The sequence below is a fragment of the Garra rufa genome, chromosome 24 (assembly GCF_049309525.1).
Source record: "Garra rufa chromosome 24, GarRuf1.0, whole genome shotgun sequence".
In the NCBI taxonomy this organism is placed as follows: Eukaryota; Metazoa; Chordata; class Actinopteri; order Cypriniformes; family Cyprinidae; genus Garra; species Garra rufa.
The window spans coordinates 35722879-35746473 of record NC_133384.1 but is presented as its reverse complement, the minus strand read 5'-3'; the positions used below and the strand labels follow the sequence as shown (position 1 = coordinate 35746473).

Below are 23595 nucleotides of genomic sequence, written 5' to 3'. Positions count from 1 at the left end.
ATATCAACTTGTGGAAAATGAGCATCCGATGACCCCTTTAAAGGAGTAGTTCACTTCCAGAACAAAAATTTACAGATAATTTACTCACCCCTTTCTTTCTTTCTTTCTTTCTTTCTTTCTTTCTTTCTTTCTTTCTTTCTTTCTTTCTTTCTTTCTTTCTTTCTTTCTTTCTTTCTTTCTTTCTTTCTTTCTTCAGTCACTAAGACGTTATGTCTCTTGAGGAAAACATTTCAGGATTTCTCTCCATATAGTGGACCTAAATGGTGCCTCCAAGTTTGAACTTCCAAAATGCAGTTTAAATGCAGCTTCAAATGGCTCTAAACGATCCCAGCCGAGGAAGAAGGGTCTTATTTAACGAAAGAAGATGAAAACGAGATGGGAGTTTTTCGACATACCCTAACTGTATTGACCCGGATCACACAGACTACGCATGTGCATCACAGAGAAGAGGCAAGACGAGCATTTGAGGTTAAAAAGTATATAAATTATCAATTTGTTTAGAAAATAACCAGTTGTTTTGCTAGATAAGACCCTTCTTCCTCGGCTGGGATCATTTAGAGCCCTTTGAAGCTGCATTTTGGAAGTTCAAACTTGGGGCGCCATGCATATCCATAATATGGAGAGAAATCCTGAAATGTTTTCCTCAAAAAACATAATTTCTTTACGACTGAAGAAAGACATGAACATCTTGCATGACAAAGGGGTGAGTAAATTATCTGTACATTTTTATTCTGGAAGTGACCTTATCCTTTAAGGATGGATTTATTCCTTACAAACATGTGGCTTTTCACCTCTCAAGATGTTTAATTGATGAACTGAAGTGGTGTGGATTATTGTGCTGTTTTTATCAGCTGTTTGGACTCTCATTTTGACAGCACCCATTCACTGCAGAGGATCCATTGGTGAGCAAGTGATGCGATGCTACAAACTCATCTACATCTTGGATAAGTACATTGTTTTTTGGGTGAGCTATTCTTTTAACTGTATGCTTGAGCATTGTTCCGTTGAAGAAACAACCGTGAAGGTGAGTGAATCATTACTTCTTTTATTTTAGGATGAACTATTCCTTACATTCCCAAAGGCCACGATTGACTGCATATGATGCAGTTGAGATCACATGACACTGGCTACTTTCCTGTTGCTGTTGCCGAGGTGATGAACTCTGACAATAAACAATCATCAACACTGTTACAATGTTACTATTCTAAGTTCCTTAAACACTTCATATGCTTTGATTATAGAAATGTTTAATTGCATTGTTATTTTAACAGTATATTGTTATTTGCTTTTGAACTTATGAACTTGCTCGGTAAACAAGCTGATATGTACTAATTGCTTCACATGTTGGCAGTTTTTCGCTTTGAGCTGTGATTGGCAGAGAGCTGAAATAACTCTCACATTCTACAACACACTTAAATTTCACACCTGACAACTCATTTACACTGAGATGAGAGAGAATGTCTGTGTGTGTGTGTGTGGTTTGTGTTTGTGTGTGAGAGAGTAGAGAGAGAAGGAAAACACACACTTGCATGTACATATGCACCTCCGCAACAGCTGACTGACTGCACAGACACCAGAGGAACGTCAGACAGACAGTGAGAGACAGACAGACATGGGAGAGAAGTGAGGGATACTGAAGGAGGGCAGAACAAGCTAAAGAACAGAAGAAAAAGGCATTGGAGTGACAGGTCAGTTTTGCTTTTATTTTCATTTCTGAGTAGTTGACAAAAAGTGTAAATTTTAGGTGCTGCAATGCATGTTTATTTTTTTAAACCACTTTTTGCACCCCACTTATGCGAAATGGTTGTGCTGTGTGACAGTGGCTTTTTACAGTACAAAAAGACCAGTCTCAGTTAATATGACAAAATCAGCATGCATAAATAAAAAAAAATAATAATAATTGAAAATAGTTTTGGATGCATATCACTGTTTAACATGTCAACTATCCATATGCTGTAGTATAGTGTTAGCCTGATTTATTGGATAGTGTTGCATGTGAGTACAGGGTACATGCAGTTTTACACTCTAAGGAAATTTGCATTTAATAAATAAAATAAGTTAATTTGGGATGCGTGCTCACTGCATTTTGCATGTGCTACTTTGCAAAAACAAACAGCTTTGATTATATGAGTTATAGTGTATTTTTAGCTCACACAAAAAGCTTGATCGATAGATCGATGCTAAAATTATGTTTTCGTTCTTTAATAAAAATAGAGAACATTCACAGTAACAAAAATGCTATACATTTTGAGGTTTATGAGTTTAGTTTTGATATGCTTTTCTTCCGTATGTGTATTTTTGTATGCATGTTTTTTTTCCCCCCATGCAGTTCGTTCATATTTTACAAATTTTAATTGCAATTTTGTGTGTATTGAATATAATATGTATTGAAACTAAATTTGTATCATGGTCAAAAATTAACTATATTAGTCATTTACCATATGTGACCCTGGACCACAAAACCAGATGTAAGTAGCACCAGCAACAGTACATTGTATGGGTCAAAATTATCGATTTTTCTTTTAATGCTAAAAATCATTAGGATATTAAGTAAAGATCAAGTTCAATGAAGATATTTTGTAAACTTCCTACCATAAATATATCATAACTTAAATTTTGATTAGTAATATGCATTGCTAAGAACTTAATTTAGACTACTTTAAAGGCGATTTTCTCAATATTTAGATTTTTTTTGCACCCTATTTCAAAAAAATTGGCCCTTTTGACTCGTTTTGTGGTCCAGGGTCAGAATATATAAAATTGCTCTTTACAATTTCAAAATATTTGATTCTAGGTTCTATTTATGGGTTTTCGGTTTTTCAGTTCTGTAGTGATCATTTTAAATAACTGATTAAAAAAAAATAAAAATGTAAAAGTACATACTAGTACATTAGCTTTTGTACTTCATAGTGCCACTCAAGTTACAGCTTTGCACCTTTTTTTCTGAGAGTGTTGTAAGTATTTGACACAGTGGGCATTGAGTTAGAACAACATGTGCTCTCATAAATAGAAAATCACTTCCAGGGGGCAAATATTACCCCTCTAAAATGCATTTTGTATTCTGTTATGTATTTTGCACAGAGCGTGTGTGTTATGAAGTGTGTGTGTAAGACGACCCACCAGCTTGTGTTTATTTGGAGTCTCTCGGCTGCTGGATGGAATTCTGGGGTGGGGGTGAATTCTATTTCTGATCCCAGATTCCAGTAGCATCACACACACATAGACACACCCTTACAGTACACTCATAAACATGTGCATTAAGTGCATTTGCAACATGCAAGCAGATTTTGGCTAGTTTGGTTGATTTTGCTTAGTTTCCGAGAGCCTTTGGTTTCTGGATTTCTGTCATTGTTAATCGTTTTAAATTGACAGCACATTTCAGAGATGTTTAAGATCAGAACTGTCTATATCCAGTTGCAATCTCACATGCAACGAGTCCCCAGAGTGATTCACATAGACAGTTGCATGCTCTGGATCACAGCCAGAAACTCACCCAGGACTTTTTTTAATCAATGCAAATACATGCATTTAGGTATTAGTCATATGTGTAAATAGTTAAGCAAGTCTTAAACCTATACTCTGTAGCAGTGGCTTTTATACTTCAAATTACACCACTTTTACCAGTCCAGAAATTTGCAGAACTGTTTAGGTCTTTTTTAATTGCAGTAATTTGTGGACTACAATTTGCAAACCACTGCAAGGTATTTTTATCAAGCAGACTGCAGGACTTGTTGCTGTTGTCATTTACTATTTTGCGTCCTGTTGCCAAGTGTTTTCAGACACTAAACCACAGCAAGTGTAATTCCTTACCATTTTAGTCTTTGTTACCCTTGTGAAAAATAAGTGCGTTTAATTGTATTTATTGTGCACTTTGCAATTTTTTAAATAATAATTACAAAAACTGTAATTCTGGGTAATGCAATGTTAATGAAATAATTAAGTGTACTTAAAGATAGTATATTTACACTAACACTTTTAAAAAGTAAAAAAATAAAGTTTTACTTCAAAGTATGCTTTGCATCATTATATTTTAATATTTTATCATGCTTTAAAGAAATACACTTATTTTGATGTGATGACTAACGCTGGATTGTTAATACTGTGTTGTTACCTGAATGATCCACAGCTGTTTTTTTGTTTAGTGATAGTTGTACATGAGTCCCTTGTTTGTCCTGAACAGTTAAATTGCCCGTTGTTCTTCAGAAAAAAAAAATTCAGTTCCCACAAAATCTTTGGTTTTTCAGTGTTTTTGTGTATTGGAACCCTTTCCAAAAATTTGAGATTCATCTTTTCACACTGAGGACAACTGAGGGACTCATATACAACTATTACAGAAGGTGCAAATTCTCACTGATGCAGTACTAAATGAAACAAATATATAGTATGTAGGCAAAATAAGAAAAATCTACACATCTTCATTCTGTTCAAAAGTTTTCACCCCTGGCTCCTAATGCATTGTTTTTTTTTTTAAATTCTGGACCATCAGTGAGCGTTTGAACCTTCTGTAATAGTTGCATATGAGTCCTTCAGTTGTCCTCAGTGTGAAAAGATGGATATCAAAATCATACAATCACTATTGGAAGGGGTTCAAATACACAAAAATGCTGAAAAACCAAAGAATTTGTGGGAAATATCTTATTTAGGTCAGTAGTAAATAAAAAATAACATGCATTTTGTAAGATTCCTCTTAATTTGGTAAAATAATGAGAATTTTGCAGATTCTGCAAGATGTATGTCAATTTTTTATATCCTACTTGAATGTCAAAAAACACTTTTAAGTTCAATTAACAGTAATGTATTTGCAAATTACATGCAATTAAGTGTTTGAAAGCATATCATTTTCACAAGTACTCTTTGTGTATATATATACTAAAACACGTTTCATTTTCACAAGCGTATTTATCAGACTCTGAAGTCTCCGTTCTAAGTAACACAACTAAAATGCTGGCTATTGTTATATGACATGAGGCCAAATGAAGAAAGTAGCTTGACAGGTGAATTGTTTTCCTTTTCAAGAGCATCTACACTTGTTAGTGGTGTTTGCCAAGTCTAGCATCACTAACACTATAGTTGCTCATACTAATTTGAACAAACGCTTTAAAACTGCAGCATGTAATTCATCCTGCATTATGTCAAAACGAGAACATGGAAACATGTGCAAATGTGCAGAAGGTTCAAAAGCTTGTGAAACGCTGCAGCCGAGCAGCCGTCTGTTTGCCGTGAAGCCTCTCGGAGGATTGTGGGAACAAATGAGCAAACAAACCCAGATGCCCCTGAATAAATGTCACACGATGTGTCAAGACGGGTTCTGATAGTTCAGGGGGTGACAACCAGTAAAAGTAGGGCAACAGCGGCTTGAGGCTGGTGCACCAAGTAGAAACTGGGCCTGACGGACAACTTTGGACGTGTACTGAGCAGTGTTGTTTTCGTCAACGATGACGATGACGAAATCATTTCGTTGACGCCACTTTTTTTCATGACGATAACGAGACGATGACGAGATAAAAATGGCTCGTTGATGACTAAAACATGACGAGACGTGTGTGAGTTTTCGTTGACGAGACGAGAATAGACGAAAATGTTAGTGGGTGGTCCGTCAGACGTTTAAAATGCATGACATTTCTGCTTATTGTGCATGCCAATTAAAACTTAAAAAGTATCTGACGCTATGGCAAGCCGTTTTAGCATTCCATCCTTGTTTGTCTTTTATGTTCTAAAACATTCCTTCATTATTGTAATTATTGGTGAAAATAGTAGATCCGGAAGCTCACATTGTGTTGAACTATAGCTATTTTCAGAACTTATAAGTGACACTACCCAACAGCAAAATACTTACTGACCTACATTAATTTGTTAAAAGACTACTTTTTTCCCTTTTTTTGACTAAAACTAGACTAAAACCTTTTTGACTTTTCGTCGACTAAAACTAGACTAAAACCTTTTTGACTTTTCATCGACTAAAATTGGACTAAAACTATCACATATAGAAGTGACTAAAATTCGACTAAAACTAAGAAGCATTTTAGTCCAAAAGACTAAGACTAAGACTAAATCTAAGATGGTTGTCAAAAACAACACTGGTACTGAGTAGTGCACTGCATTTATAGTGAATAACATGAAGCATGCAGATCCCTCCTTACTTACATGTAATCAGACTGGTTTAACTGTCTCTTTTGCAGCCAGCTGCAACCATGGCGGACCCTCCAACAAGCCCACCTGAGGATATCAACAAAATCAGCTTTTGGATGGTAAGAAAAAGGCTGTTCCAAAGTCTAGTGAGCCACCTCCATACATAGGCAGCATCACAGCTGAGCTAAATTGAATTCAATGTCCAATTAAACTCAATTATCAGTAGAGCTGATTTACAGCTGAAATGGAATTAGTTTTGCAATCGATTAATTTTACAATATTAACATTGTTGTTTTCTTGTTCATTACTGTGAAGCTGTTTTGAACTTTCTCTATTGTATAAAGCATTACAGGTGCATCTCAATAAATTAGAATGTCATGGAAAAGTTCAATTATTTCAGTAATTTAGCTCAAATTGTGAAACTTGTGTATTAAATAAATTCAATGAACACAGAATTAAGTAGTTTAAGTCTTTGCTTTTTTTAATTGTGATGATTTGGCTAACATTTAACAAAAACCCACCAATTCACTATCTCAACAAATTTGAATACTTCATAAGACCAATAAAAAAATAAAACATTTTTAGTGAATTGTTGGCCTTCTGGAAAGTATGTTTGTTTACTGTATATGTACTCAATACTTGGTAGGGGCTCCTTTCGCTTTAATTACTGCCTCAATCCGGTGTGGCATGGAGGTGATCAGTCTGTGGCACTGCTGAGGTGGTATGGAAGCCCAGGTTTCTTTGACAGTGGCCTTCAGCTCATCTGCATTTTTTGGTCTCTTGTTTCTCATTTTCCTCTTGACAATACCCCATAGATTCTCAGGCCTGGTGAGTTTGCTGGCCAGTCAAGCACACCAACACCATGGTCATTTAACCAACTTTTGGTGCTTTTGGCAGTGTGGGCAGGTGCCAAATCCTGCTGGAAAATGAAATCAGCATCTTTGAAAAGCTGGTCAGCACAAGGAAACATGAAGTGCTCTAAAATTGCACACAGTGGACCAACAGCAGCAGATGACATTGCACCCCAAATCATCACAGACTGTGGAAACTTAACACTGGACCTCAAGCAACTTGGGCTATGAGCTTCTCCACCCTTCCTCCAGACTCTAGGACCTTGGTTCTAAAATGAAATACAAAACTTGCTCTCATCTGAAAAGAGAATTTTGGACCACTGGGCAACGGTCCATTTCTTCTTCTATTCAGTCCAGGTAAGATGCCTCTGACGTTGTCTGTGGTTCAGGAGTGGCTTAACAAGAGGAATACGACAACTGTAGCCAAATTCCTGACACGTCTGTGTGTGGTGGCTCTTGATGCCTTGACCCCAGTCTCAGTCCATTCCTTTTGAAGTTCACCCAAATTCTCGATTTTGCTTGACAAGCCTCTCAAGGCTGCGGTTCTCTCGGTTGGTTGTGCATCTTTTTCTTCCACTATTTTTCCTTCCACTCAACTTTCTGTTAACATGCTTGGATACAGCACTCTGTGAACAGCCACCTTCTTTGGCAATGAATGTTTGTGGCTTACCCTCCTTATGTGAAGGGTGTCAGTGATTGTCTTCTGGACAACTGTCAGATCAACAGTCTTCCCCATGATTGTGTAGCCGAGTGAACCAAACTGAGAGACCATTTTGAAGGCTCAGGAAACCTTTGCAGGTGTTTTCAGTTGATTAGCTGATTGGTATGTCACCATATTCTAATTTGTTGAGATTGTTGAGAATTGGGGGGTTTTGTTAAATGTGAGCTAAAGCATCACAATTAAAAGAACCAAAGACTTAAACTACTTCAATCTCTGTGCATTGAATTTATTTAATACACACGTTTCACAATTTGAGTTGAATTACTGAAATAAGTTAACTTCTCTACAACATTCAAATTTAATGAGATGCACCTGTATATGAAAAAAAACTTGACTTGAAACCGAGCAAAAATACTACACATAGTTCAAGATTCACTATACGTTCTTGTCTCTTAGCCAGGAAATTACATGCGGACAGTACAGAGGACATCAGAGTCGTACCAGGCTTGCAAAGACATCATCGCATGTATGAAGGACAGGGCTCATGTGGAGCGACAGTACGCCCGTCAGCTGACCGAATGGAGCAACAAGTGGAAATCAATCACTGAGACTCGTGAGTGTCAAAAACATATCCTCACTCTGAGTTTTTACACTCACCAGCTACATTAAACAATAATGATGCCATTGTGTTAAATGATTGGTTTTTATCACTGAGTAGCTCCACCCACAGTTCAATCTCATTGATCCAGAATCCTGCTCCACGTAGTAATTTAAGAAGCATTACATTATCAAAGCCTGTTTTCACCATTGGATACATTTTTTACTATTTTTTTTGTTTCAGTTCTGACTTTTTTTTTTTTTTTTTTTTGAGAATTGCATGATATTGCGAGTTAAAAAAGAATTGAGAAAATTGAGAAATTGAGAAAATAAGAAAAAAAGTCAGAATTGCAAGAAAAAGATAAACTCAGAATTGTATGGAAGCCAGTTTCCGCCACTGAATAAAAAATTAAAAAAGGTAATTACGAGTTTGTATCGTGCAATCCTGAGAAAAAAAGTCAGAATTGTGAGATAAGTCATAATAACCTTTTTTAATTTTTTATTCAGTGGCAGTTTTTCGGGACTCTTTGGTGAATAAAAAAGTGTTTCAAATGCTGTTCTTCTGAACCTTCTATTCATCAAAGAAGCCTGAAAAAATTCTACTCAACTTTTCAAAATAATAATAATAAATGTTTTTTGAACAGCAAATATATATTAGAATGATTTCTGGAGGATCATGTGACTGAAGTAATGATGCTAGAAATTCAGCTTTGAAGTCACAGGAATAAATTACATTTTAAAATATATTCAAATAGAAAACAGTTATTTTAAATAGTAAAAATATTTTCACATTTTACTGTTTTTGCTGTATTTTGGATCAAATAAATGCAGGCTTGATTAGAATAAGAGACTTTTATCTGTATTTTTTTAAATATTTTTAAATAACTTTTTTAAACTGTTAATGGTGTTCTGATTTATGTTAAAAAGAGAAATCCAATTTATATCAACAAAATTAAACAATTTTGAACATGGCTGGAAATTGCGTAATTATTTGCTTTAATCTGAAGATTCTGTTACCATCAAGAGTACCCCTGTATTTTGCTCATATGACTTTTATGTAAAGTTGCTATTTTACATACTAATAAAATTCACTGGCCATCAAGTTCAATTGCAGTTGTGTTCAGTGTAATGTAACTGGATAAAAGTCTTTGTAACTGATCTGATTTTCACTGCTGTGGGTATCTCAGGGCCGCTGTATGGGTCTCTCATGCGGGCCTGGCAGTGCTTTTTCTCATCCACCGAGCGTCTGACTACCCTTCACACGTCAATCTCCCAGTCGCTGGTTTCTGAAGACGGCGAGCGCATTCACTCGTGGCAGAAGGAGACGTTTCCACGGAAAATGTTCTGCGGATTCAAAGAGTCACATGACCTTGCGACGGCCTTCTCGCGTGCTCAGAAGCCCTGGGACAAACGATTAAAGAAGGTAGATGTATGCTGACAGTCATTTAATCACTAGTTACCAGGTGTTAATCAACTAAACTGAGGAAAAACCACTGGTCAGTTCTGAGATTCTTTCTGAATAATGGAAATAAAACATCCGAAAAACACATTTAAAAATGCAGTAAGTGATTTGTGAGAAACGCTGATGAAAGTAAATCTTCCACCGAGCATCAAAACACACTTTTAGCCAATCAGCAGTGAGGGGAGTGTCCATTGATGGGGGAGGTGCCTGTTGCATAGCATGTTTGTGAATTTGGGGGTGGAGCTATTAAGATAGGGGTGTGGTCCTTTTAATTAGGGGCGTGTTTGTTTTGGTCATTTCAAATATCAAGATTTTGCTTACTGCACCTTTTACGTTTAATTTTATTACATGCTATCTGTTTAGATAAAAGGTCAAATCTGTTTTTTTTTGCAACTGTAAGTGTTTATTTTATTGCAACAGTTTTATTAATTACAGTTTTTTATTATAATTTTATACCTTCACTACCAGTCAAAAGATTTTTAAAGTTTTTTCAAGAGGCTCACCAAGCCTGCATTTATTTTATCCAAAATACAGCAAAAGCAGTAATAATGTGAAATATTTTGGCTATTTAAAATAACTGTTTTCTATTTGAATATATTTTAAATTGTAATTTATTCCGGTGATCAAAGCTAGATTTTAGCATCATTACTCCAGTCTTCAGTGTCACTTAATTCTTCAGAAATCATTCTAATATGCTGATTTGCTGTTTCAAGAATTATGTATTATTATTATTATTATTATTATTATTATTATTATTATCATTATCAATATTAAAACAGTTGAGTAATTTTTTCAGGACTCTTTAATGAATAGAAAGAGTTTAAAAAGAGCCATTCAAACGCTTGGAGTCAGTATAATTTTCTATTCATCAAAGAAACCTGAAAAAAAATCTACTCGGCTGTTTTCAACATAACAATAATAAGTGATAATATTGGATCGCTTTCTGAAGGATCATGTGACTGGAGTAATGATGCTAAAAATTCAGTTTTGAAATCACAGGAATAAATTACATTTTAAAATATATTCAAATAGAACACAGTTATTTTAAATAGTGAAATTTTACTGTTTTGCTGTACTTTGGAACAAATAAATGCAGGCTTCAAAGAAATGTACAGATTTCTGACCTGGAAATGTATGCAAATAATTTGTGCATTTGTAATGAGATAATTCATCATTGGCATATTTAAACATAAAATATACGAAAACATGTTTTATATATATTCACTTCGTATACTTGAATGAGAGTCTTATAGAGAGAAGATAAAGTAGTATTTTCAGTGCATAACATTCAGTAGCATAACTGAGAGCTGAATAGAACATGAAAAGCACTACATGATACTAATAATAAATCTTTGTGTCTCCATTAGCTGGAAAAGGCTCGTGCGGTGTATCATAAGTCATGTCAGAGAGAGCAGAGCGCTCAGGAAAAAGAGAATCAAGCCAAACACAACGCCAAACTGAACGAGAGCAAACTGTCCAAGATCCAGCAGGCCAGAGAGAAAGCCACGCAGGAGCGCAGCAAGGTCTGTCAGAGATCAGACTTCATAAACAAATACTAGTTACGGTTGTGACTTAATGAATTTGTGTGTTTTTGCAGGCGCGTGATCGTTACGAGAAGGTTCTAGAGGACGTCACTGGATTTGCACCACGATACATGGAGGAAATGGAGTCTGTGTTCGACCAATCACAGGAGGAGGAGAGGAAGAGGATCAGCTTCCTGAAGCAGGCCTTCCTGTCCATTCACAGACACCTTGACATTACCAACAACGAGAGGTTTAAAATGCAAACAAGCATTTGATTCAAATATTATTTGAGCTGCGTTAAAAAGGTTATGTAGACTATTAAAATTATTACACTTTAGAACCTTTTAACGGTAGAAAACAAATAAAATATTTCAGTTATTTTAATTGCAGTAGATAATATGTGTACATATATAGGGTTATTATAGTTACTAAAACCATAACAAGTTTATTACTTTGAATAAAATAAACATTAACTGTAATAAATGTGAATTATGAATAAACTTATTTTCATTCACTTATTTTATTTTTAGATACTTGCGTTTAGTACTTGAAGTACTGAAATAACTAAATCTAAATAACCTAAAAGTAATAATAACTAGATTTTAAAAAAAAGAATAAAGTACTGAAAACTTTAACTTAAAATATAAAAATAAAATAATTTTATCTAATTCAAAATATTACTAATATACACTAATATGTCAAAAGTTTTTGAACAGTAACATATTTAATGTTTTTTAAAGAAGTCTTATCTGCTCACCAAGCCTGCATTTATTTGTACATAAAGTACAGCAAAAGCAGTAAAAATGTAAAATATTTTTACTATTTAAAATGACTTTTTCTATGTGAATATATTTTAAAATGTAATTTATTCCTGTGATCAAAGCTACATTTTCAGCATGATTACTCCAGTCTTCAGTGTCACATGATCCTTCAGAAATCTAATATGCTGATTTGCTGTTCAAGAAACATTTTTATTATTATTATTATTATTAATATTTAAAACAGTTGAGTATATTTTTATTTAGCAAAGATGCTTTAAATTGATCAAAAATGATGATAAATACATTTATAATGTTTTAATGTTACAAAGGATTTCTATTTAAGATAAATGCTGTTATTCTGAACTTACTATTCATCCACGAAACCTGAAAAAATTCTACACAGCTGTTTTCAACATTATAAAAATAATAAATGTTTTTAGCAGCAAATCAGCATATTAGAATGATTTCTGAAGACTGGAGTAATGATGCTGAAAATTCAGCTTTTTAATTCAAAGGAATAAATTACATTTTAAAATATATTCAAATAGAAACCAGTTATTTTAAATAGTAAAAATATTTCAAAATTGTACTGTTTTTGCTGTACTTTGGATCAAATAAATGCAGGATTGGTGAGCAGAAGAGACTTCTTTGAAAAACATTAAAAATGTTTTTTAAAACATTCGACTGGTAGTGTATATATTCTTTAAATGCATTAAAGAATATATACATGCATAAGATGCAAGTTTGGTAGTAAAACATTTTAGTAAAAAAAAAAATTAGTATTACAGTATTTAACATTTGTATTAGCTGCAGTTTTGTTTACTGTCATGTGTTTTCATTTGTATTCTGTGTGTTTCAGTATTAAAGCAGTGTACAGTGAACTGCATCACACACTCATGTCCATCAGTGAACCGGATGATCTCCGCTGGTGGAAGAACAACCATGGGCCGGGCATGCCGACGGACTGGCCCAAAATAGAGGTGTGTGTGGTTAAAACTATCCTTATTATCTTGGATTATTTTGTGCCACAAACAGTCGTAATGTAGTGTTGCATGACTCTCTGAGCTTTAAAACAAGTAAACAAGTCTATTTTCTTAATTGCTATTTATTGCATTTTTGTCTTGTAATCTCGACTATGTGTGTTTGTTGTTGGTGCAGGACTGGAACCCACCGATTAAAAGGCAGAAACCAGGAAAGAAACCAAAAACACACAAAGGAACCGAGGAGAAGGCGTAAGCACAAACACACACACACATGCATTAAAGTGCCTTTACATGTATATTTAAACAAATATTAACATTTAACTATAGGAAAAATATGTATTTTTTCATGCACAACTAGTGTTTAGAGATTTTTTTTTTTTTACTGTTTCAATGTATTTTGCTTCCATTACTTGTCTACTTCCAGACTACTAGAAAGTACAAAATACACATTTTTTATTTATTTTACAGTTCTTTTATTATTTTATTATACTTTTACTATTTGCATCTATAGATTACAATTACAATACATACTGTATATTTAAAAGCCGTTTTCTCAAAATGTGTCAGAAATCTTTACTTACAGTTGATGTCAAAAGTTTACATACACCTTACAGAATCTGCAAAATGTTAATTATTTTACCAAAATAAGAGGGATCATACAAAATGCATGCTATTTTTTATTTAGTACTGACCTGAATAAAATATTTCACATACAAGATGTTTACATGTAGTCCACAAGAGAAAATAATAGTTGAATTTAAAAAATGACCCTGTTCAAAAGTTTACATACACTTGATTCTTAATACTGTGATGTTACCTGAATGATCCACACATGTGCTTTTTTTTTGTTTTTGTTGTTGTTTAGTGATAGTTGTTCATGAGACCCTTGTTTGTCCTGAACAGTTAAACTGCCTGCTGTTCTTCAGAAAAACCCTTAAGGTCCCACAAATTATTTTTTTATTTTTATTTTTGTGTATTTGAACCCTTTCCAACAATGTGTGTATGATTTTGAGATCCATTTTTTCACACTGTGTACAACTGAGGGACTCATATGCAACTATTTTAGAAGGTTCAAACGCTCACTGATGCTCCAGAAGAAAAAATGCATTAAGAGTCATTCACAAAAATGTTAAAAAACAAAAGAATTTGTGGAACCTGAAGGATTTTTCTGAAGAACAGCGCATAGATTAACTGTTCAGGACAAACAAGGGACTCATGGGGAACAACTATCACTAAACAAAAAAAAAACACAGTTGTGGATCATTCAGGTAACAATTCAGTATTAAAAATCAATTGTACGTAAACTTTTTTTTATAAACTCAGCTATTATTTTCTCTTGTGGACTATATGTTAAAGTCTTTCATGTGAAATATCTTATTTAGGTCAGTACTAAATAAAAAATAACATGCATTTTGTATGATGCCTCTTATTTTGATAAAATAATTAACATTTTGCAGATTCTGAAAGGTGTATGTAAACTTTTGACTTCAACTGTACATACACTAGAATTTATTTATTTTTATGCTCTTAATGTTTTGACAGAGCGGTGTAAATGTATTGTTTTCTGGCTGTTGACAGTATTTTCAGATTTAGTGTAAAAACAAATATCCTGAGGATATCCAAGAACGTTAAACCTGGCTCTGAAAATGCATGCACATTTATGCATATTTAATTAGATAATGGCTATTTAAACATAACATTTCAGAAAACTGAGAATTGCCTTAATGTATGCGATTAATCAACTGGCAAAGTGTACATATTAGTTAAAACGTCTGTCCTATTCACCTGTAATGTTCTGCCTTAACTAGAGTTTTTGCACGCAAAGTGCTCTATTAAAATGTCAAAGGTAATATTAATTAAATCAAGTTAATTAGAAAATAATTAGAAGGAATCAGATTAGGAAATGAAATGTGTAAGTATTGAGCAGCAGCTCAATTAGAGCGGCGAGTCTCTTCGGGTTTCTTTCTGTCTGCGTCTCGGCTGAGCTGATTGAGGCTGGATGAGGACTGATTGTGAGCTGCAGTCACAGAGGTGAAGTGTGTCATTTGACGAAATGTGCTGTCTACGCTGTTCAGTCCTGTGGCGTGGGATGCAGACCTTCAGTTCCACTCTGATCAGTGACCTGGAGGTGATTTCATCTGGACTAGTCCAAAATGTTTTTGCACAAAATGCATTAAAAATGCAAAATGACAGTGTTTGCAGTGGTGTATAAAGTACCTGAAAGCCATACTTAAGTACAAGTACAGATATAAGTTACTTTGGTAGAAGGTGAAGTCACAGTTTAGAAGTATTGACAGTAAAAATACAAGTAAATGGAAAAGAAGTAAATAAAATGTTCATACACAGCTTGAGTAGCAAGATTGTGTTCAGTTTTATCTCTTACTTCCATTTTGTATTTTTGGGTAAGAATAAGAAGCACTTCTCGGTACTTAGTGTCTTTCATTCCAACATAAAACATTTCTGGAAACTGCATTTGATATAGCATTAAGATGTATTTAACAGTTTAATGTATCTCAGAGGGCTAAAAGCTAAAACTATTCAAAATAATTTTATCTAACTGGAATAAAATAAAATAAAATAAAAATATTAGATGGTACAGTTAAGCTTGGAAAACATAAACAAAAATGTTTGTATTTTTTTTTTTAGATTTAGTTTAATAAAACCATTTAAATTTATTAATGACCAAAAATGTTCATATTAGTTTTCCAAGTTTATGTTTTTCCATGTAATATTTATATTTTATTCAAGCTTTATTTCAGTTAACAAAATATCTAATAAAAAAAAATAAAATATAAAAATATATAAAATGAAAAATATATAAAATATATAAAATAAAATATCTAAGCATAAGTATTTTTGCGGAATTTGAGAATTGAAAAAATGGTAACATCTAAAATAATTGGCGTTATTTAACATCACTGAATTTAAATTATGAAATTAAAAGTAATTTTAAAACTATAATTTGATGTAAAAATATGTAATTTATATAACAAAAAAGGAAAATGCCCAGATGAATTAAAGTAAGCATTTTAATTATATTTTAAGGTCAGATCTGTTTAATTGTCACAAAAATAATGTTGTTTACACCTTCATACACATATGAACCCCTCAGTGTAGTTTATTGTAAAATTATTACAATAATTTTAAATAACTTTATAAATAAAATAAAATAAAAATATTAGATGGTACAATTAAGCTTTGAAAACATAAACAAAAATGTTAGTAATTTTTTTTTAGATTTAGTTTAATAAAACAAGTTAAAATTATTCATTAAAATGACCAAAAACAATTGTTTTCATGTAACATTTATATTTTATTCAAGCTTTATTTCAATTAACAAAATATTTTTAATATTTATTCATACACAATTCTGAACATAAGTATTTTTGAGGAATTTTTGAGGAAACTTATTTCTATAACAAATTTTTTTTTTTTTTTTTTTAGATTTAGTTAGTAAAACTGACCAAATGTTAAACAATAAAATAAAATGACCAAAAATGTTCATATTAGTTTTCCAAGTTTATGTTTTTCCATGTATTAATAAACATGTTTTAAATATTTTATTTATATACAATTCTATTTCAATTCTAAATAAAATTTTTGCGGAATTTCAGAACTGAAAAATTGGAAACATCTAAAATATCTGCCATTATTTAGCATCACTAAATTTTCCTACAAAACACATTTCTATGGGCCCAAAGTTGGTTTAGTCGTCTTCCTCCGGTGTGTTTTTGGTTGAGCTCCAGCTCTGATCTCTTCCAGTGTTTTTCTGTTGTCTGGCGCGGTTTGAGGACTGTAACTCCTTTAGGCATGATGGACTCCCTTAAAACAGCTTCTCTTATACGGACACTTGGTTTTGGAGGGCAGCCAGTCCTGGACAGATTCACATTTGTGAATGTCACCTTTTTAATGAAGGTCTAAGCTGTGCTTCAAGGTATAGTCAATGCCAGCAGCTGTAAGTGGTTTTTAGTGGGTTGAATGAACGCTTTTGAGGAAGAACTATTTCATTTAGTGTTGTTTTGTTTGATGCATTTTTAGTAGCAAGAAAAACAAGTTTGCTGGTTCACAGATGTTTCTGCTGATCAAAAAAACTCTGGTGTCTTGGCTAGAGATCTCAACAAAGGCTCAAACTGTTCAATTTACTAGAGTACAACAATCGTGGATTTCATGAAACATTCCGAGAACATGTGCAATGTGTAGATCATTAAAATATTTCTGTAATAAAATGAGCCTGTTTTTAGAAACCTTTTACATGACAAACACATTTTACACCCAAATTCTAATTTTTCTTATTAGGTTATACACAGAAGTCAACCTTTAAAGTGAATCAAAACTTTTCATCAAAGTTGTCCTAGACCAAGTTCTTGTCTTAACTTTTTTGATCCACTTTAAGTAAGTTTACAACTATAACGTGATATAAAAATATGACATTTATATAACTAAAAAGGAAAATACCCAGATGCTTTAATGTAATTAGCATTTTAAGGTGAGATATATTTAATTTAATATTTGATTTAACTGAAGCTAAAACTATTTAGCTATAATTTTATCTAACTGAAATAAAGCTAAAATAAAATAAAATATAAATAGTTAAGCTTTGAAAACAAACGGAAATTTTTATTTTATTTATTTGTTTTAGATTTAGTTTAATAAGTAAAAATCATTGATTAAAATGACCAAGAATGTTCATATTAGTTATACAAGTTTCTGTTTTTCCATTTAATATTTTTATTTAATTCAAGCTTTATTTCAGTTAACAAAATATTTTAAAATAATTTATTCATAGCGTTTTTAAATATTTCTTAATATTAATTGATCTTCTGCTCACCAAGGCTGCATTTATTTGACCAAAAATACAGTAAAAACAGAAATATTCTGAAATATTATTACAATTCAAAATAGCTGCTTTGTATTTGAATTTATTTTAAAATTACATTTATTTCTGGGAGGCAAAGCTGAATTTTTTTTAGCATCATTATCAGTCTTCAGTGTCACATGATTCTTCAGAAATCACTCCTGAAATGTTTAGAAACATTATTCTCTCACTTTTAATCAATTTAATGCATATTTTCTGAATAAAATTCTGTTAAACATTATTTTCTTACAAAAATATATATTTTTTAAATCATACAAACCTTGAAAAGACTTAAAAAGTGTTTTAAGTGAAAACATTAATTCATGAAGATGCTAATGTACTTTTTTTTGTGTATAAACACTATAATAGTACATAATTAGTAATATAACGTTACATGTTTTTCCATGTAATAATGTATTTATACATTATTTAAAAAAAATATTTAAAAAACAAGTTACTTCTGCTCACCAAGGCTGCATTTATTTGACCAAAAATAGAGTAAAAACAGTAATATTCTGAATTATTATTACAATTTAAAATAGCTGCTTTGTATTTGAATTTTTATAGTTTTTTTTTAAGTGTCTTCTGCTCACCAAGGCTTTTTGTTTGATCAAAAATAAAGTAAAAAACAGTAATATTCTAAATCATTATTACAATTCAAAATAGCTGTTGTGTATTTGATTTTAGAATTTCTATACAGTTTTTTTTAAAGATTTTTTTATATATATATTTGAAAAAAAAGTGTCTTCCGCTCGCCAAGGCTGCATTTATTTGACCAAAAATAGAGTAAAAACAGTAATATTCTGAAATATTATTACAATTCAAAATAGCTGTTTTGTATGTGAATGTTTGAGTTTTTATACAGTTTTAAAAATATATATATATTTTTGAAAAGAAAAAAAATAGTGTCTTCTGCTCACCAATGCTGCATTAATTTGACCAAAAATAGAGTAAAAACAGTAATATTCTGAGAAGTTGTTACAATTTTAATGAATCATTTTTTAACTATTAACTGAACTATTACCTATTTAACTAAAACAATTTTTAAAAAATTGAAATAAAATGTAAACATTAGATCCTTACAAAACGTACAAATTAAAAATGCAAGATAATGCAAAATAGTATATAAATAATACAACTCTTTTTCTGGCGCAGGGTGATGATTGGAGGAGTGCGTGTTCGAGCGCTTTACAACTACACTGGAGAGGAACCTGATGAACTTTCATTCAAAGCAGGTGATCATGTGGAGCTTCTGCAGTTCAACTGTAATTCTGAGTGTGGAGCTGTGGAGCTAACAGGTGTGTCTGTCTCACAGGTGAGGAGTTCCTCAAAGTGGAGGAAGAGGACGATCAGGGCTGGTGCTGGGGTGTGAAGGAGGACGGAGTCGAGGGATTTTATCCGGCCAATTACGTGCTACCTGTCAAATGATGTCATGAATCGTCAATTAAGCACAACGATGCCTTTTTAAAGTTACGGTGGCCATCAAAAACGATATAAATGTGAATGTCATCGCATTAGAAATCGCCAAGAGCTTTTCTCAGAACTAACTTTTTCACTTTTATCTATTGTTTTATCATTTAAGATGGACTTTTTTGCTTGAAAAGTGTGTTTGTGCTACATTTCTGTACATTTAAGTGATATTTGTGACCTTGGACAACAAAATCAGTCTTAAGTAGCAATAGCCAAAAATACATTGTATAGGCCAAAATTATCGATTTTTCTTTGATGTTAAAAACTCATTAGGATTTTAAGAACATGTTCCATGAAGACATTTTTTAAACTTCCTACCGTAAATATATCAAAACTTAATTTTTGATTAGTAATATGCATTGCTAAGAACTTCATTTGAACAACTTTAAAGGTGATTTTCTCGATGTTTTGATTTTTTTGCACCCTCAGATTCCAGATTTTCGAATAGTTGTATCTCGGCCAAATATTGTCCTATCTCAACAAACCATACATCAATGGAAAACATATTTATTCAACTTTCAGACTGGTTTTGTAGTCCCGGGTCACATTTAGTTTGATTTTTTATCTAATGCAATGACATCAGACATTTTTAAGTGTCCAAATACTTATGGTCCGCCAAATCTTTGGTTAAAAACAACTACAAGCAGTGTTTCTACAGACCAAAATGAAAATAAAACATGAATTCTCATTCATGAATCAAACCTTTACCTCTTTATTTAATAATTTAGGATGTCATTCATTTTAATTAACACATTTTTTCCCCTCCTATGCTTTTGGAAAACTTCCAAGAGAGCAGCAAATGATTCAGGCTGAGTCAAGAAACGCCCTCTTTGTAATTTATATATTGCTTAATGAGGGGTTGTACAAAAACCAGTAGGAACTTGTTAGAAAGATTACGGGGCACGGGAGAAACAGCCTCCATTATCATCAGAGCAAAATCCAAATTATATTTCACCTACAGGAATCGGCACCTGGACTGAATCAAACCATTGCCTTTCAGTGCACTGACCACTTGATTATCAGCTCTGACACACAACACTGCAACGTCCAGGACCGAACCGGCAGAGGAGGAATTTTAACAGGTATCCGGATAAACAACAAGGAACAGGTGCGTAACTATAGCAACCAGTCATAAATCCTGGAATGACAGGGACCTCTGGTGGTGGATCCGAAATCACATCTCTCCATCTGTTTCAGTAATGCTTTCCACAGTGAAGAATAAAAATAATCAAAAGCTTGTCTGTTTAACTGTATGTTGAGCTTCAAAATGATTAGTTGCAATTAATCGATTTAAAATGAAAATTTATGTTTGCATCCTATGTGTGTGTGGTATTGTGTATATTTATTATGTATATATAAATACACACATATGTATGGGTCAAAGACGTTTAGATGTCCACGTCAAAAGAAACGTACAAAAGTGATTTTTATGTTAAATAAAGTGTCTACTTTTAAGTTTTTGGAGAATAAAAAAAAGTCAAAATTTGGTTGAAATAATGTTACATTGTCATTCAGTGTATTACAATATTTATGTAAAACTTCTAACAACATGCTTATTCTGACTTGTTAAAATATATAAACGAATAAGGGAGCATATTAAATTTTATTGTGTTTAACTGAGTAATTCTTACTGACAAATGGGCAAAACCTAGGATAGTGGCAAATTTAAAAAATGTAAAACGCTAATTAGTATTTGGGGTGAAAGAAATTACTCTTTTAATGTCATAAATTGATTTTTGTTGTAAATATGCCTAACGAGATTGTTACACTGAATGACATTTTAGTGGGTGTCTTCTTTAAATTAGGAAACAATGTATGATATTTATTTTTTCCTTAGAAAAACAAAAACAAAACTGCAATTAAATTAAACAGAAAACTTTTTATATTTTCTTGGAAAAACAACAACAATTTAAAGCAATATTACACTTATTGTTTTCATGCTTAAACCCTTTTTTGTCTTTGACCCAAAATTTGTTTTTATTTGTGTGTAAACATTTTTATATAGTTTATATATAAATATTTTACATATAAATCTAACATATTTTTCCTTAATATATACATGTATGTGTGTGTATATATATATATATATATACATAATAAATATACACAGCACACACATAGTATGCTAACATAAACTTTTATTTTTAATAGATTAATCACGGCTTATCGTTTTGCAGCTCTAACTGTATGCATGAAATATTATTTTGAATATTTTGTGCATTTGAAATATTACAAATGCAGTTATATTACTTTTCAAAGGCTTGAGGCCGGTACAATTTTTTATATTTATATTTTTTGAAAAAGTGTCTTCCACTTTTGGTTACTGAACCAAAAATATCGTAAAAACAGTACTATTCTGAAATATTATTACAATTTAGAATAACTGTTTTGTTTTTTAATATATTTTACAAATAAATTTATTCCTGAGATGCAAAGCTGAATTTTCAGCATCATTACTCCAGATTCTAAATGAATCATTCTAAATGTCATTACTCTCACGTTTAATCAATTTATTGCGTCCTTGCTTAACACAAGTATTAATTTCTTCTAATAAAATAAAATAAAATCCTACAGACCCCAAATTAAATGTTAGTGTTTTAAAAAGTTCATGCACAAAGATGCTAATTTACTAATGCATTTTATTTGTGTGTGTGTGTGTGTGTGTGTGTGTGTGTGTATAAATAAATGATTAAATATGTAAACACTAACTAACTTAGCATCATTAGTTCACTAACAGACTGCTTTTAATTGCAAATCATTTATGCGTGTAGCAGCATAAACTCCAGAGCCATTTTGTAATTTATTGAGGCCCACCAATGAAACAATAAACTGCTAATATTTCCTGTCTGCACTCACATACTTGTGTCGAATATGTTTCTGATTTTGCACTACGGTGTAAAAGTTCATAATCTGACTGGTAATGAGAAAGTTTTGAGTTTGGATGAGCATTAGCATGTATAATTTAGTTAAATTCATTACAATCAGTAATTAGCCTACTTAAAGGAGTACACTTCCAGAACAAAAATTTACAGATAATGTACTCACCCCCTTGTCACCCAAGATGTTCATTTCTTTCTTCAGTCGTAAAGGAATCATGTTTTTTGAGGAAAACTTTTCAGGATTTCTCTCCATATAATGGACTTCTATGGTGCCCCCAAATTTAAACTTAAAAGCAGCTTCAATTGGCTCTAAACAATCCCGGCCAAGGATTAAGTGTCTTATTTAGCGAAGCGATCAGTTATTTTCTAAACAAATTGACAATTTATATACTTTTAAACCCTCTACTAGAGCTAGACAAGACAAGCGTTTGAGGTTAAAAAGTATAAACATTGTATTTTTTTTAAGAAAATAACTTTTTTCGCTAGATAAGACCCTTCTCCCTCAGCTAGGATCAATTAGAGCCCTTTGAAGCTGCATTTAAACTGCATTTTGGAAGTTTAAATTTGGGGGCTCCATAGAAGTCCATTATATGGAGAGAAATCCTGAAATGTTTTCCTCAAAAAACATGATTTCTTTAGGACTGAAGAAAGAAAGAAATGAACATCTTGGATGACAAAGGGGTGAGTACATTATCTGTAAATTTCTGTTCTGGAAGTGAACTACTCCTTTAATAGTACATTTAGACAACATTTTCACCATATTATGTTTTAGGATACACTGTATACTTTTTAAGACGTCAAGTAAGTGAACTGGTTGGGACGCAACAACTGGTTTGTATTAGTTTTAATGGTGTTTGCAAAAGAGTATAATTGCTAAACATTAGCTAAACACGTCCATATGTAGTAGGCCATCGGTATTAGTAACAGAAGCACATCGCGTTTCGGTGAGGCAGATACAGAGAACTCATTCACAACACACAAACACAGTCCTCCACGTGAACGCGCACACATACATACATGAAAACCCACATCAGCAGCCTTTAGTGGGAAGAAAACATACACGATACGCCTTAAGATATTTACGCACAAATGCACAGAGAGAAAAATGAACAAGCGGAAACACTGAGGAACACATCCGCTTGGCCGTGACATTGTGAGAGCAGAAAGCCGCCGCACGACAGATGCGTAAAAGACGTCAACAAAACTGATGACACAGCTCAAGTTTGGCCTTAAACGAGAGGGAGTGATATAGACGGCGCAGAACGGGGAGTCGTTTATTGTTTGTTTGTTTATATTTGTGTGCGCGAGTCTGTGCGTGTTCTACAGAACGAGTGAGGTGAGGGAAGGCAGAATATCCACTGCACCACTGTGTGACTGGATTCTTAATGGGAGGGGGATGGAGAGAAAGAGAGAGAGAGAGAGGT

General features: G+C 32.7%; 1 protein-coding gene across 1 annotated transcript; it reads left to right on the top strand.

Moving 5' to 3' along the window:
- Window positions 1-1479: 1479 nt before the first annotated feature.
- Window positions 1480-19980, top strand: LOC141300751 (protein kinase C and casein kinase substrate in neurons protein 3-like). Its single transcript, XM_073831048.1, has 10 exons — window positions 1480-1688; window positions 6180-6248; window positions 8098-8254; window positions 9426-9661; window positions 11068-11223; window positions 11298-11473; window positions 12844-12964; window positions 13143-13216; window positions 18978-19057; window positions 19138-19980. Exons 2-10 carry the CDS (start codon window positions 6192-6194, stop codon window positions 19248-19250), a joined length of 1170 nt encoding a protein of 389 aa, XP_073687149.1. The 5' UTR covers window positions 1480-1688; window positions 6180-6191; the 3' UTR covers window positions 19251-19980.
- The last annotated feature ends 3615 nt before the right edge of the window (window positions 19981-23595 follow it).

Excerpts from the sequence above, each read along its gene's own strand:
- LOC141300751 (XM_073831048.1), top strand. The coding sequence starts at position 6,192 with ATGGCGGACCCTCCAACAAGCCCACCTGAGGATATCAACAAAATCAGC. Across the intron at positions 6,249-8,097 it reads ACAAAATCAGCTTTTGGATG|CCAGGAAATTACATGCGGAC; the intron begins GTAAGAAAAAGG and ends CTTGTCTCTTAG. Across the intron at positions 12,965-13,142 it reads CGGACTGGCCCAAAATAGAG|GACTGGAACCCACCGATTAA; the intron begins GTGTGTGTGGTT and ends TTGTTGGTGCAG.